General features: G+C 40.7%; 1 protein-coding gene across 4 annotated transcripts in view; it reads left to right on the forward strand.

The window, feature by feature from the left end:
- The window catches only part of dntt (deoxynucleotidyltransferase, terminal), a 119,816-nt gene that overhangs the window by 42,381 nt on the left and 63,409 nt on the right, over positions 1-14,026 (forward strand). For all 4 annotated transcript variants that reach the window (XM_086164544.1, XM_086164518.1, XM_086164535.1 and 1 more), the window contains 2 exons: positions 173-296; positions 2,176-2,308. In XM_086164544.1, coding sequence (XP_086020670.1) covers positions 173-296; positions 2,176-2,308 — 257 coding nt within the window. The remainder of the gene's footprint in view (positions 1-172; positions 297-2,175; positions 2,309-14,026) is intronic.

Raw genomic sequence — 14,026 nt, forward strand, 5'->3', positions numbered from 1 at the left:
TAGCGGTGGAAATGTTTTTGCATTCGCTCGCCCTCCTCCAGCACACGGACCTCTTCAGAAGTCAGAACGCTAACCAACCCCCGACCCCCCCCCCCCACCCCCCTTTTTCTCGGATGAGCTGTCATTTCAGTGCATGTCTTCTTGATTGCCTTCGTACCTCGTTTCCTGCCAGCTGTTCACGAGTGTGTTTGGGGTTGGACCCAAGACGGCTGAGAAGTGGTTCTGCAGAGGGCTGCGCTCATTCACCGACATTCTGGCACAACCCAGCATTCAGCTAAACCGGATGCAGCAAAGTGGTACATCAACATGTCACCGTCTTCCACTCTGTAAATTATACACTGAAAAATATAAGTGGAGCTGGCTGCTAAGAAAGGCCCAAAGACGTAATTGTAAAAATCCTCCCGGGGTTCGCTTTATCGTTCGGGGCGTTGCGTTCATTTTCGTCTCAAAAGGAAGCTGCTTATATGTAACGCGAGCTGTAATTTTATTTTATTTTTTTCTGTCCCCCCTCCCCCGTCTCAATCGAGATGAGACCAGCAGGTGTTCACAATAAATAAGAAAGTGGAAGGAAAAAAAAAAAAACAAACCTGCCGAGGTGTTTATTTTTTACAGATAAAAATCAATGACTAGTGATGGCGAAAGGGAACGTTCAATGTCGAATTCATGAGGTTTTGAGAACTATGTTGGTGTTCCCTGGAAGTCAAATTTTGGCCGGTATGCTCTCGGTGTGGGTTTGTCTCTCTTTTTGAACTGGCGGATCGGCAAATTATGTTTGAATCAAAATTGATACGAATGGTTTACGGTATAATTTGGTAACTTCGTTTAATTCAAGACTCCCCCAGTACATGAATTCACCTTTAAAAGATATAGACTGAGAAGCGTTTTCGCGACATGATCAAAAAAGCAATACTGTGATTAAACGTAAATGCATTATTGTCTACAAGAAAACAGATTAAGTGTTAAAAGGCGTGTTAGTGGTTCTGTAACGTTGACTTATTTTAGCAGAGTTTAGTAGCTAACGACAACGGGGTTACATATCAACCGTTCCAGCTTTAGCAAATTAGCGAGAGCAAAATAGCACTCGACTCACTTAGGACAATTTAAGATTAAACTGATTATTACTTCGCCAATTAGTTTGATGCTGCACTGACGGAGTATTTGAAGCAGCCTCTTTCATTTTCCAGGGCGTTTCACCATTATTGTTATGATTATGTGATGTATCTTGTAGTTGACGCGTGTGTAATTCACCCATCCGACTGACTTATGACCAATAATTAAATTCAAAGCCTGGACGCGGAGAGCGAAATGTCAAAGTGGCACTGTTTTGAGTTTTTGTTATCTTTTCAGAGGTGGCTCCATGTTCCGGAAAAAAAGACACGCAAATAAAAAAAAAAAAAAAGACCGTTCGGCTTTCTAATGGCATCGGTCTGTATTTGCGACATAATAAGAAATGCATTTGGCCGCAGTGTCACGAGGAAAAATACTGTCAGCGTTTCATTCATCTGGGTCATATTCCGTTTCTCCCGATGCCCGGGATGTCGCTGCATTCACATAATAGAAAATGCAGGAGTTGGTAATTGGAAACATTACACGTCTTTGCTCGCAGGTTCCCATTTATGTATGAAACTCCATTCAGTAATGCATTACAGTGACAGACATCTCCATCACGCTGGTGATAATCCATCATCCAGCACTGCGGTGTCAGATCCGCACAGAGGGGAAAAAAAAGCGCCCCTATTTTTTATTTATTTTTTGTTCAATTTATATATATATTAAAAAAAAAATAGAATAAATATGAAAAAAAAAAAAACATTATCAGTCGGTGGGTTGAATGTTAAGTAAAAACATCGGTGAACTTTGAGGGTTATTTGAGATTGTATCCGCGGGTCTTCCGAGGCAAAGAAAATAGATTTATTATTTTTTTTTCCACATCGCGGTGAAAAATGGATCACCAACGGGTCATTTGAAATCTGTAAAAGGCTCGGACACTTGTCAGTCAATCCGTCATCCTTGGCAGCGCAAGGCGAACGCCGGCCGTCTCCTTCCATCAGCCGGCAGAACACATCACATCGTACCTTACTTTTAATTCACCCTGACTCTCCGCTTCCCTCGAGCAAGTGGCTATGATTGATGGCCGGCTCCCAGACTAATAACCACATGGTCTTTTCCCTGCAGGTTTTCTGCATTATGGAGACATCTCCAGGGCTGTCAGCAAAGCGGAGGCCAGAGCCCTGGGGAACATTATTGACGAAGCTGTCCGTGTGATCACCTCGGACGCCATATTAGTGCTGACAGGTGGCTTTCGCAGGTACAAATACTTGTCTCCTTCTGTCATGTTCATATAGTCGTTGAAACGTTAAAGTTCTCTCTTGTTTTTGTCGTCTTTGCCGCGCTGATGTTAAATAGACGCCGGGAAATGCGAAAAAGCAGCCGGACGTAGCTTTTACGTCGCGTTAAATAAGCGCGCGGGGGCGCACGCTCTCGGTGACACGGCGGATAAACAGGGTTAATTAAACACAGCAGAGGATCTCAATCTTCATATCCAACAAGTTGTGCATTAATATACTGCTCAAAAAAATAAAGGGAACACTTGAACAACACAATGTAACTCCAAGTCAATCCCACTTGTGTGAAATCATAGTGTCCACTCAGGAAGCAACACAGATTCATTTTGTCTTGTTTTAAGGACATTACATCAAAGTTGGATCAGCCTGGAGTTTGTTTTTACACTTTAATTTTGAGTGTGATTCCTAATCCAGACCTCCATGGGTTGATACAATTGATTTCCATTGATCATTTTTGTGTGATTTTGTCGTCAGCACATTCAACTGTGTAAAGAGCAAAGTATTTCATAAGAATATTTCATTCATTTAGATCTCGGATGTGTTTTTTTAAGTGTTCCCTTTATTTTTTTTGAGCAGTGTATATGCATCGGGCGCCGAAACGCATCCCGTCGTCAGTCCGTCTGCACGAGTGTTGCAAAGCCGACGACCGCTACGGCCCCGCAGCCAGAGCTTCCCTCTGCTTTTTCTTGTTGTTGTTGTTGTTTTGATCTTGTTTCATGCGTGGGACTCGGCGCCCCCGAGTAAGCAGTGCAGTGCTCTGCTCCGCGTTGTTGTGAAAAGCCAGTCGTAACCGGCGGTGTGAGCGGTAAATCATTCAAAAGTTGTCCGGCGGGGACGAAAGATGCTTTCCGCTTCCAGCGAGGGTGAAGAGGCTGCCGTAAGTTAGACGGTCGTCTTTAACGCTGCCCGGCTGGTAGCGTGCAGTACAAGGTAGTACAAGGAGAGGCTTCCCTGCTTCTTTTTTCTTTTTTTTTTTTTTTTTTTTATTTCAATTTTTTTTTTTTCCAAATTTGTCACTCGACGATTTGGAGCGGGTTTATTGCGAAGCTGATTTTCAGGTTAGAAATAATTACCATGCAACAAGTGTAAAAATTGTTAGCCGTGGGTCAAAGTCACTTGAGTAATTCGACTCTCCAAGACGCTGTCTTTGACTTTATCAAAACTTAATCAGATAATCTTTGTCATGTGTTTGTGAATATTATTATTGTCTTATATATATTTTACGTATATATATATTATATACACACATATATGTGAACATATGTACGTATAGATGTGTGTGTGTGTATATATGTATATAGATATGTGTGTGTGTGTGTATATATATATATATACACATGTATATCTGTGCGGGTGTGTATATATATATCACATATATGTGTGTGTGTGTGTGTGTGTGTGTGTGTATTTATATGTATGTATATGTGGGTGTGCGTATGTATGCATGTACATATATATGTGTGTATATATATGTATGTCTTTGCGTGTGTATATGTGGCTTCTTCTTCTTTCGGCTTTTCCCGTCAGATGTCGCCACAGCGAGTCAACTTTCTCCATCTAACCCTATTCTCTGTATCTTCCTCTCTCACACCAACTACCTTCATATCCTCTCTCACTACGTCCATAAATCTTCTCTTTGGTCTTCCTCCAGACCTCTTGTCTGGCAGCTCCAATTCCAGCATCCGTCTACCAATATATTCACTATCCCTCCTCTGTCCATGACCCAACTATCTCAGTCTGGCTTCTCTGACCTTCTCTCCAAAACATCTAACATGTGCTGTTCCTCTGATAGACTCATTCCTGATCCTCTCCATCCTGGTCACTCCCAAAGAGAACCTCAACATCTTCATCTCTGCAACCTCTAGTTCTGCCTGCTGTCTTTTGGTCATTGGAACAGTTTCTAGTCCAAACATCATCGCTGGTCTCACCACTGTCTTGTACACCTTTCCTTTTTTTCTGGCTGAAAGTCTTCTATCACATAGTACCCCTGATACTTTTCTCCATCCATTCCAACCTGCTTGAACCCGTCTCTTCACTTCTTTTCCACACACTCCGTTGCTCTGGACTGTTGACCCTAAGTACCTGAAATCCTCCAGCTTCTTGATCTCCACTCCCTGTAGCCTCACCGTTCCACCCGAGTTCCTCTCATTCACACACATATATTCTGTCTTGCTGCGACTAACTTTCATTCCTCTCCTTTCCAGAGCATACCTCCACCTCTCTAGATTTTCCTCTACCCGTTGTCTGCTCTCACTACAGATCACAATGTCATCCGCAAACATCATGGTCCATGGGGATTCCTGTCTAACTTCATCTGTCATCTGTCTGCGTGTGTATATGTGTATGTATATATATATATATATATATATATATATATGTGTGTGTGTGTGTGTGTATCTATATATATATGTATGTTTATGTGGGTGTGAGTATGTATGCATGGATGTATATATGTGTGTATATATGTATGTCTATGTGTGTGTATATGTGTATATATATATATATATATATATATATATATATACATTTTGTCTGTGTGTGTGTATATATGTGTTTTATATATAAATATGTGCGTGTGTATATATATGTTTTATATATATATGTGTGTTTATGTGTAAATGTACAGTAGATATGTATATATATATGCGTGTGTGTGTGTGTGTATACATATATATATATATACATTGTATATGTGCATATATATGTGTAAATATATCTCCCTAACCCCCTTATGAATGGCATAAATAACTTAGCGTCAGATACCGCTGCACTTTCTGGTCCTCTGTCAACGCACCTGAAGAAGCGTCCGTTGACGTACGCAATTTCTCACTTACGACAAAAATATGTGGGGAAACACAACCTCCGCTTTGGTTTCGGTGAAGTTTAGAAATAGATACAGTTTTTGATGCCCACCCGATGCTCCAGGTTTGTCGTAAAATTCGTCTTACGGGAACGTCAGCTTTAGGAATGAATGAATGAATGAGTGAATGAATGGTTGTTTGCGCGTGTCCGTGGCCCTTTGATTGACAGCGAATCCGTCCAATGACATCAGGGCTTCAGGCTCCGGCAACCCTGAGTGGATGATAAGCGGTATAGATAATGAATAAAAGAATACAATGTACTTTTACATTGCGCTCCATTGCACGACACACAAACACATCATTCATCCGTCAGTTCCCTGAATAAAAGGAAAACAACACGTCTTATCCAAAAATATCTAACCGCTTTTTCATCCCCAATTAGTTATATGTATTCTCGCGGTGAGTGACGGCTCAATTTCCTTTCTCCGTTGTATGGCGTGGGAAGAGTGTCCATCAAGTGGCACCCTTAAAAATAACTTTTTTTTTTTTGTCCCCGTCCCGCCTCTTTCGAGAAGACAATGCTGGAACTTTTACCGAACCTCGCGTATCGATTATGAGCCGGCACTAACCGGGAAAATGAAACGCAACACCGGAGAATTAGCGCTCTAATTTTAGTCGTATATTAGAGCTATTTCCGGTCGAAGTTCCGCACTTTCGTTCCAGGCGCGGTTCACGAGCAGGTCCACAATGCTCCCGTGTGAAGACGGGGATCAAACCGCGTGGGGGGGGAAAAAAAAAAAAAAAAAATCCCGAAATAAATCCGCGATCTCTAATCTTCAAAGGGCTAAATGACAGCTGGAATGATTTCTGATTATGTAAATAACTGCTTCTCAAGGGGAAAATGTGGTAAAAGAGATGAGGAAAGTGATTAGAACATCATGGATAGTTAACATCAAGATGAAGGGGAGGAACGGAATAAGATTTATGGGCCAGGAGTTTGGCTGCAAAGCCTAAATAGGCCTATGAGAGGGCTTTTATGGGTTCGAGATGAAGCGCATTTACTTCCCCTTATTTTTTTTTTTTTTTTCTCCGCGCGGGCTCGGGGAGCATTACGTGAAACCTAATTGGTATCGTGCTGCGCTATAATTGAAGAACAACGACTTGTGCAATATCCACAAGCAAGTGAATAATTTACGTTTATCACGATTCAGATTCTCCGGGAGTGGCTCGAACACAGCTGGTCGTTTTTTTTTTGTTTTTTTTTTAAGGCAGCAAAACAGCCGACGCGCTCATTAGGACGCCGGCGTCGCCCCTAATAATCCGTTAATTCTCCCCAGTATGACATGTATGAAGACGTGGTCAAAGCGACCTTATAATTACCTGTGATTTCCATCCGTTTAGCCGCGATTAGAAATAATTTTAAATAAGGATGCACATACAGTACGGCGCCGCGCCCCCTTCCCGAGGCTTTTCATCGGCGGAGAACGTACACAAAGCTGAAACTCGCCGCCGAAAAAAAAAAGGCAGCCGCGAAATAAGCTGCGTGCTCCAGTAACTCAAGCTGTCATCCACTTCAGAGGGGAAGCGGTGCGGCGAGGATTTGTTGATGCCACTGACATTAGCCTTATTGAAAGGACAGCTGTGGAAGGCGGGTGACAAGTCTTAAAGCGGTGTTGTTGGGTAGAAGGGGGGGAAGGAGGGGGATTAAAAATAGATTAGGCTTGAAAATACATCCCTCTACGAGGAATGTGTGTGAAAGACACACGCGGATACCGGCGGGTCTCCGCCGCGGATGGTGTTTTAAAATCAGATTGTCTGGAATAGTCTGTCTCAAAGTGACAGCGGTGAGGCTGCCTGCTCTGAAATCCTCACCGCATTGTTTCCCCGGGACAACAAGCGAGATAAGAAATAGTTATCTTTCCGGGGTGTCATAATTTCCAGAACTTGTCAGCCCGCGGGGGGGAAAACAGCCGATGCGCACCTGAGCGTTATTGCTTTTCCTTGTGTTTTATACACTTGATTATCACTTTCTTCTTTTAGCATTAGGAGGGAATATAAACAACGGGGGAGGGGGGGGGGGATTTACGTAAATGAAACGTCTGATGTTCCAGGAACAGCTACTTTACACAACCTTTTCGTTGCAGACGTGCGCGTTCGGTGACATTTTCAGCGGCGCAAACTTCCCCGCGTCTGTATTATTCATACGTGTCGCCCCTGCCGTCCACAAAAATTTGTAAATAACCATGTATATTTTATGGGCTTTGTGCAGAAACCCTTAATAATTTAACATTTTCCCGCACGCAATAAAAAGAGCAAGCCAGGCTAAATTCACTCCAGGTGTTTATGGGCCTCCTCTGCCTCGGTTGCACGTAATTCAAAGCAACGCAAGTCTGGCGGCGTCGCGGCGCAGAGAGCATTAGCAGTCCATCACCGCTAATATTTTCAGAGTCCTCCAAGTCCTATCTCCCGCTGAGCAAAAGTGGATGCCTAATAGAGACGGAGAAGAAGAGGAGGAAAAAAAAAACAACCCCTTTAGCTCGAGCGAATGCATCTGGCGTGCCGTCTTCGTTCTTTTTTTTTTTCCTGCTGACTGGGGCTGAATTAGAGAACGTAGCCGCCGCGCAGACCTGGCACATACTAATGCGCCAAGACGAATCGCAGAAAGGGTCGAAAAAAGCGTCACGCTTCGGTATCTTCCCGGTACGAGGACGGCAGATTCCCATCCCACTCGCGCACGATTTGATGAAATCTTGTTTTTAAGCGTTTCTTGGTGGTAAAGCTAATGCGCACAGATGATCTCTCACCCGCCCTCGTCGCCACACGTTTGCTATTCATGGCACGCATTTATGCGGCGCGCGCGGTGAGTTTCGCCATCGCAGCAGAGGCTGGCGGTGAGATTCCCTCAACGTGTCGAACTTACCGGAAACGTCGCGGGATCTCGGGCGTCGATGTAAGGTTTTTTTTTTTTTTTTCCTCCTCGGTCGTGCAGATCGGAATCTCCCATGCGTCCTCGAACGACGGCGTCTTACGAGAGAACTCATTAAAAATGTGTCAGCCTTTCACTTAGAGGCGCACGCACACACACAAAAAGGCCGCCGGGTGTAAACACAAGTGTTTATCTTAAATTATTTTACAAAAAAAAAAAAAAAAGGAGCGGATGATGTACGGCCACAGTGCAAATTAAAAGAGCATGACTAAAGCACCATCTGCCGAGTGAACCTGTGCTCATCGCCTCCGTCCCACCGGGGGAACGCGCTCTCCGCCGCTAACGCTAACCATTAACATTCTCATGCCTTGCGGAGCTCTAATGGCTGTTTTCTAATACTTCCGCGCTTCTTGAATTAACCACGGTGACCTTTTTGAAGCGTTCCCACAAGCCATTCACAGCTTCTACCCTCTCCCGCTCCTTTTAATGTTGCTCACCGCTCATCCATTTGTCAGTAACGGCGAGCTGGAGATCAAACGCCGAGCCTCGCAGCGGCGAAGGCTTCACCCGCCGCCTCCTCCTCCCCGACCCCCGACATCCGATGTCACTTTGTTGCGAGCCGTGACACCGACGCTGACTCGCGGGCGTTTTTTTTTTTCTTTTTTTTTTTTTTAATTCTTTTTTTTTTTTTTCTTCGCTATTGTTTATCAAAGGATTCGGGAGTGAGCATGTGTGCGAGTAATGACCAGATTTGAAAATGGTTGCAGGGGGATTTTTTGGCAGGAAGGGAAATTGTTGGCCCGAGGTGTTTGTGGATCAAAGTGTTTGTCAATTTTAAGGGCAGCGTCAGTGCTTTCGAGTGTGTGTGTGTGTGTGTGTGTTGTGTGCCCAATGCCACATAGGGCTGTTCTAATCACAGGTGCTTCACACACAAGGTTCATTTATCATTTGAACATCTGTAGTGATTAATATCACTCAGAAAGAACAACAAAAGAGTGATGAAATAAATCAAGGGAATGTCAAAAAAGCAGCATGCTGTTATTGTATCTTTTAAAAACATTTTCCTTGTTTAATATGATTCCAAGTAGATGCGCTGGGATCTGAAACCTTAAATGATGCATCGGAAAGAAGGTGCAATGAATTTTAACAGTAGAATTTAAATGACTTTTTAAGGTATGTTTCACATGTGATTAGGTTTTCAACATTATATATTGTCAAAAGCGGAAAAAAAAAAAGTCATTGCAGTAAACAATGAATGAAATGAATATTTTAAATTGAAATGTATGAGAAAATAAGTGGCTCAACATTTATTTGTATTTTTAAATATATATATATATAAATATGCATGTATATTTATAAATTGCACATATATATATATATATATATATATATATATATACTGCTCAAAAAAATAAAGGGAACACTTGAACAACACAATGTAACTCCAAGTCAATCACACTTGTGTGAAATCATAGTGTCCACTCAGGAAGCAACACAGATTCATTTTGACTTGTTTTAAGGACATTACATCAAAGTTGGATCAGCCTGGAGTTTGTTTTTACACTTTAATTTTGAGTGTGATTCCTAATCCAGACCTCCATGGGTTGATACAATTGATTTCCATTGATCATTTTGGTGTGATTTTGTTGTCAGCACATTCAACTGTGTAAAGAGCAAAGTATTTCATAAGAATATTTCATTCATTTAGATCTCGGATGTGTTTTTTAAGTGTTCCCTTTATTTTTTTGAGCAGTGTATATATATATATCATGCATTTGTGTGTCTGTATATATATATATATATATATATATATATATATATATATATATATATATATATATATATATATATATACACACATATGCATATATATGTTCTTTTATATGTTTCAAATCCCAAAATAAAAAAAAAAGATTAATTTGGTCTTCCAAATATGTTGCATATGTTTTCATTTATTATCTATTTCGCTCATCCTGCGCTTCGGGTCGCGAGGCTGCTGCAGCCTCTCTTCGCTGTTAGTGGGCGACAAGAGGGGGGTTTAAGCGGTCAATCATTTACATCGAGACATGCGACCGCTCTTATTTACCGCAATGGGTTCTCCAATGAACCTCCTCCATGTTTAATTGTGGGAGGTAACTGGAGAACTCTTCACATAACCATTTTATATCACTTGATGTTTTGATTCTCAGCTTAACACTTTGCAAAATAGTATCCAGTAGGATGGAAGATAACACAATTCATATACTTAAGTCACCTACTTAAGCTCAGTTTTGAGATAACGTGATTAGTTTCACTTTATTACATCCTTAGTAGATCTTACCTACTTTTCAGGTGAAGATATTATGTATGTGGCTGCTGCCCCTTTTTATATGGTGGAAAAATATACTGCTCAAAAAAATAAAGGTAACACTTAACACAATGTAACTCCAAGTCAATCACACTTGTGTGGAATCATAGTGTCCACTCAGGAAGCAACACAGATTCATTTTGACTTGTTTTAAGGACATTACATCAAAATTGGATCAGCCTGGAGTTTGTTTTTACACTTTAATTTTGAGTGTGATTCCTAATCCAGACCTCCATGGGTTGATACAATTGATTTCCACTGATCATTTTTGTGTGATTTTGTTGTCAGCACATTCAACTGTGTAAAGAGCAAAGTATTTCATAAGAATATTTCATTCATTTAGATCTCGGATGTGTTTTTTAAGTGTTCCCTTTATTTTTTTGAGCAGTGTATATTGTACTTTCTGCTAAAAGGTGCTACCTAACTGGAATCAAATGGACTACATGCGGCATTTCACTTAAATAGCCGTGACCGACACTAAACATGGAACGGATAGTATCTGAAATGGGTTCACATAAATAAACCACAAGAGTGAATTGTTCTCACATGTTATTTTGTGCACTAAAAATGGTACAATATGCAATAAAATGAACTGTCTGCAATAGCATTTTTACATTAACTCCAATAAGGTGTGTAAAATGCTCATGGCTGCACATGTAGTGCGTCTTGTTTCATCTGAAATCGAACACCCTGATGGAAGTCGACGGTGAAACAGATCGACAAAAATGTGTTTACGTCGCGCGCGAGAGTACAAAGGACTTCAACCATTGATGTTTTTTTTCACAAATACACTTAAATGCAAATACCGGCCCCGATGTGTCCACATGCGTTTGTCACCTGGTGTTTCTCAGTGCCGATGACACGACGTTTGCGTGCAATCCTTCCACGCCGCGGCGCAACCAGGACATTTTCATCACATCCAATCATGAATATATTGGAATCCATCAGTCGCCGGAGGTGAATCAAATCGCCCTCTCCCCTGACCTGCCCCCGGTAATCCGACCTGCTCAGCCATAAAATGTGCTTTCAAGGTCAGGTGAAACCTAAGGCGTGTTATTTATTTTTTTTTTGATTCATTTATTTTAATCTGCTTTTTTTTTTTGCATATTCAATTAAGGGAAAAAATAAAAGAGCTGTAAAATCATTAAGTTCTCACACTTGGCTGAGTCAGAAATGGTGTATCGATGAGAAGGATATCTGAGCGATGTGCAAAGTGCAAGAGGAACTGACTTAGCGAATAAATCATGTTGTACTTGAGGCAGGTGGTTTAAGCATCTACTGACGCTTCTGCTCCGCTGAGTAGGTGGAAAATAGCAGGAGGCGAAAACAGATCAATGTGGAGAGATGACTTGCTCCTCAAATTAAAAGGTCAAGCAAATGTTGACAATTTTCAATCATGTTTTCTACCTTGTTCATTATTTAAGGTTTAAGTACAGCTTTTTTTTTTTCTAATTGAGTTATTTAGCAGACCGTTCTTCTGAAAGCTTCTGTGACCTTGACCTAGAAAAAAAAAAAGTTTGCCCGGCTGGTGAACGACTGAATTTTAATTTAGCCTCCGCACTGAACCGAGATATTCATTTATGCATCTCACACACTTTAGCGCGGAAGGAATAATTAAGAACAAATGTGGCAGCTCTTCTGTGCAATTTGAATATTGGTCAAGATGTTTCCGAGCAGCTTTTGGCCAGAGAGCCAGCAGATGGAACGGGAAACCAAACAGCATTACTGTGAAACACGTAATAACTTAACTAATCTGACAAGTAATTAAACTTTAATTTGTCATCTTGACAAATAATTATGATTTCGGTCTTTTATCTGATTAGAAGGACGGATCAGTATTTTATGCAAAAGTCATGGATACATTCTTTTACCAGTGAATTTTCAGTCACAATGAATAGTATTGATGATATAACTTGAATGGTTTGTTATTGCAAGCAGTAAACAACCATAAGATTTATAATCTAAATATGTTTGTAAAAATATATTGCAAAAAAATAATGCGCTCACTTGATCTATGTATATATTTTGATTGATCAAAAATCATCGTAGAATCTTGATAACCTGTTAGGGGATAACTCAAGGTATCTGAATAATTACAGTGCATATATATATTTTCAAATATTTTTTTTTTTTCCACATTTTTCAAAAAACACTAATAACAGAGAATATCTATTTTATTTATATGTATATTTGAGAATATTTATATTACCTCCGTCAACATTACAATTCCATATGAGCACCTTTGCTTCATTGAAAAAGTTAAAAAGTAGAAAATGAAAAAAATGGATGACTGAAAAAAACATAAAGGAGATGTTTCAGTTGAAAAAGGATGTGATATCTAAATGGGATTTTCTCACCTCTGTTTTGTTTTATGTTATTAAAAGATAATCAGTTGTAGAGCAATGAGCAGTGCATTGATTTTTGCCCCTTAACCTTCCTTCAACAAAATGAAATCATACATGCCATAGACAACCGGAGGCTTTTGTGTGTTCGTTTGTACCAATCAAAATCAAAAGTAATACAACGGCAGGTATCTTTGCAAGTTATTTAAAAAAAACAACATGCAAACAGGGTAAAGAAGTGCTACATGTGACTCGCTATGTCGGATAGCGGCAGCGTAGCTGTGGTGCTATGTTAAGCATCACACACTATGCATAAAAAAGTAGCTTGTCTTTCAAAAATAAGTGTCTTTTAAACTCCTGCTAGTGAATAAAATCACTTGTGAATTTTTAAAACAAGTTCTGCAATGTAGTAACTGAGCACTAGCTTATGCTACTGTCAAGTTTGCCTCACTTAGCAATTACTTTGGCATACCAGACTCACTTTGCTGTTGTATTGCTAACTTGTTGTATTCCTGCAACTGAAATGCAATTATAAAAACAAAAAAATGAAAACAAAAAATGAAATAATGTGGTATTAAGGTGGCCTAATTTGTGTACCTCGCTGCGTCTTAATGTGTTTTTATGGTCACGCTTATTGATGTTTCTGCTAGCAGACAAAAAGAAACATGCTAGCAAGCGGCATGTAAACAGCATCCTTCAGTTAGCAAGCTGACAGCACATGATAATGTAATTTCAAATGTATTATTCACATTCCTTGCATGTCGTATTTATCTGCAAACCATGTTTTATTCATTTGTACGATGTGCGCGCTTGCAGGGGAGGTTAAATGCTGTTAGTGGGTGCAATATACAACCCGATTAGCCTGGCGCTAGCAAGACAGGGCAAATCAATAGGTCACCGTTTGCTTGGTCTCATAAACTCGCCGCCTCCGAGTAGGTTTAGGCGTGAGAATCACAGGGTTACACATATTGGCAGTTATACTACGCTCTCCTTTCTGGGAGGAAATTGGACATATTTTCGCTTCCCCGTGTGAAAAGGCCAAATTGATAAATATTCAGAACTCAATTAATTTGAAGAGCCTGTTTTCAGAGTTGCATACAGCAGTGTACCGGGGAGTGTTGTAACTTCCTGATCTGATCTGACTGATCCGAGACAAATGTTTTGATATGCTCTCTGATTAAATATCCCCTTTACTGAGATTTTCACCGTATCTGTTCCTGCTTGCGTGCTTCCAGTCTCTGAAATTTCCCGACGCTTGAAGTCGT

Source organism: Fistularia commersonii, chromosome 2, assembly GCF_037954325.1.
Source record: "Fistularia commersonii isolate RoL2024-O1a breed Wild chromosome 2, RoL_Fcom_v1.0, whole genome shotgun sequence".
NCBI classification, from domain to species: domain Eukaryota; kingdom Metazoa; phylum Chordata; class Actinopteri; order Syngnathiformes; family Fistulariidae; genus Fistularia; species Fistularia commersonii.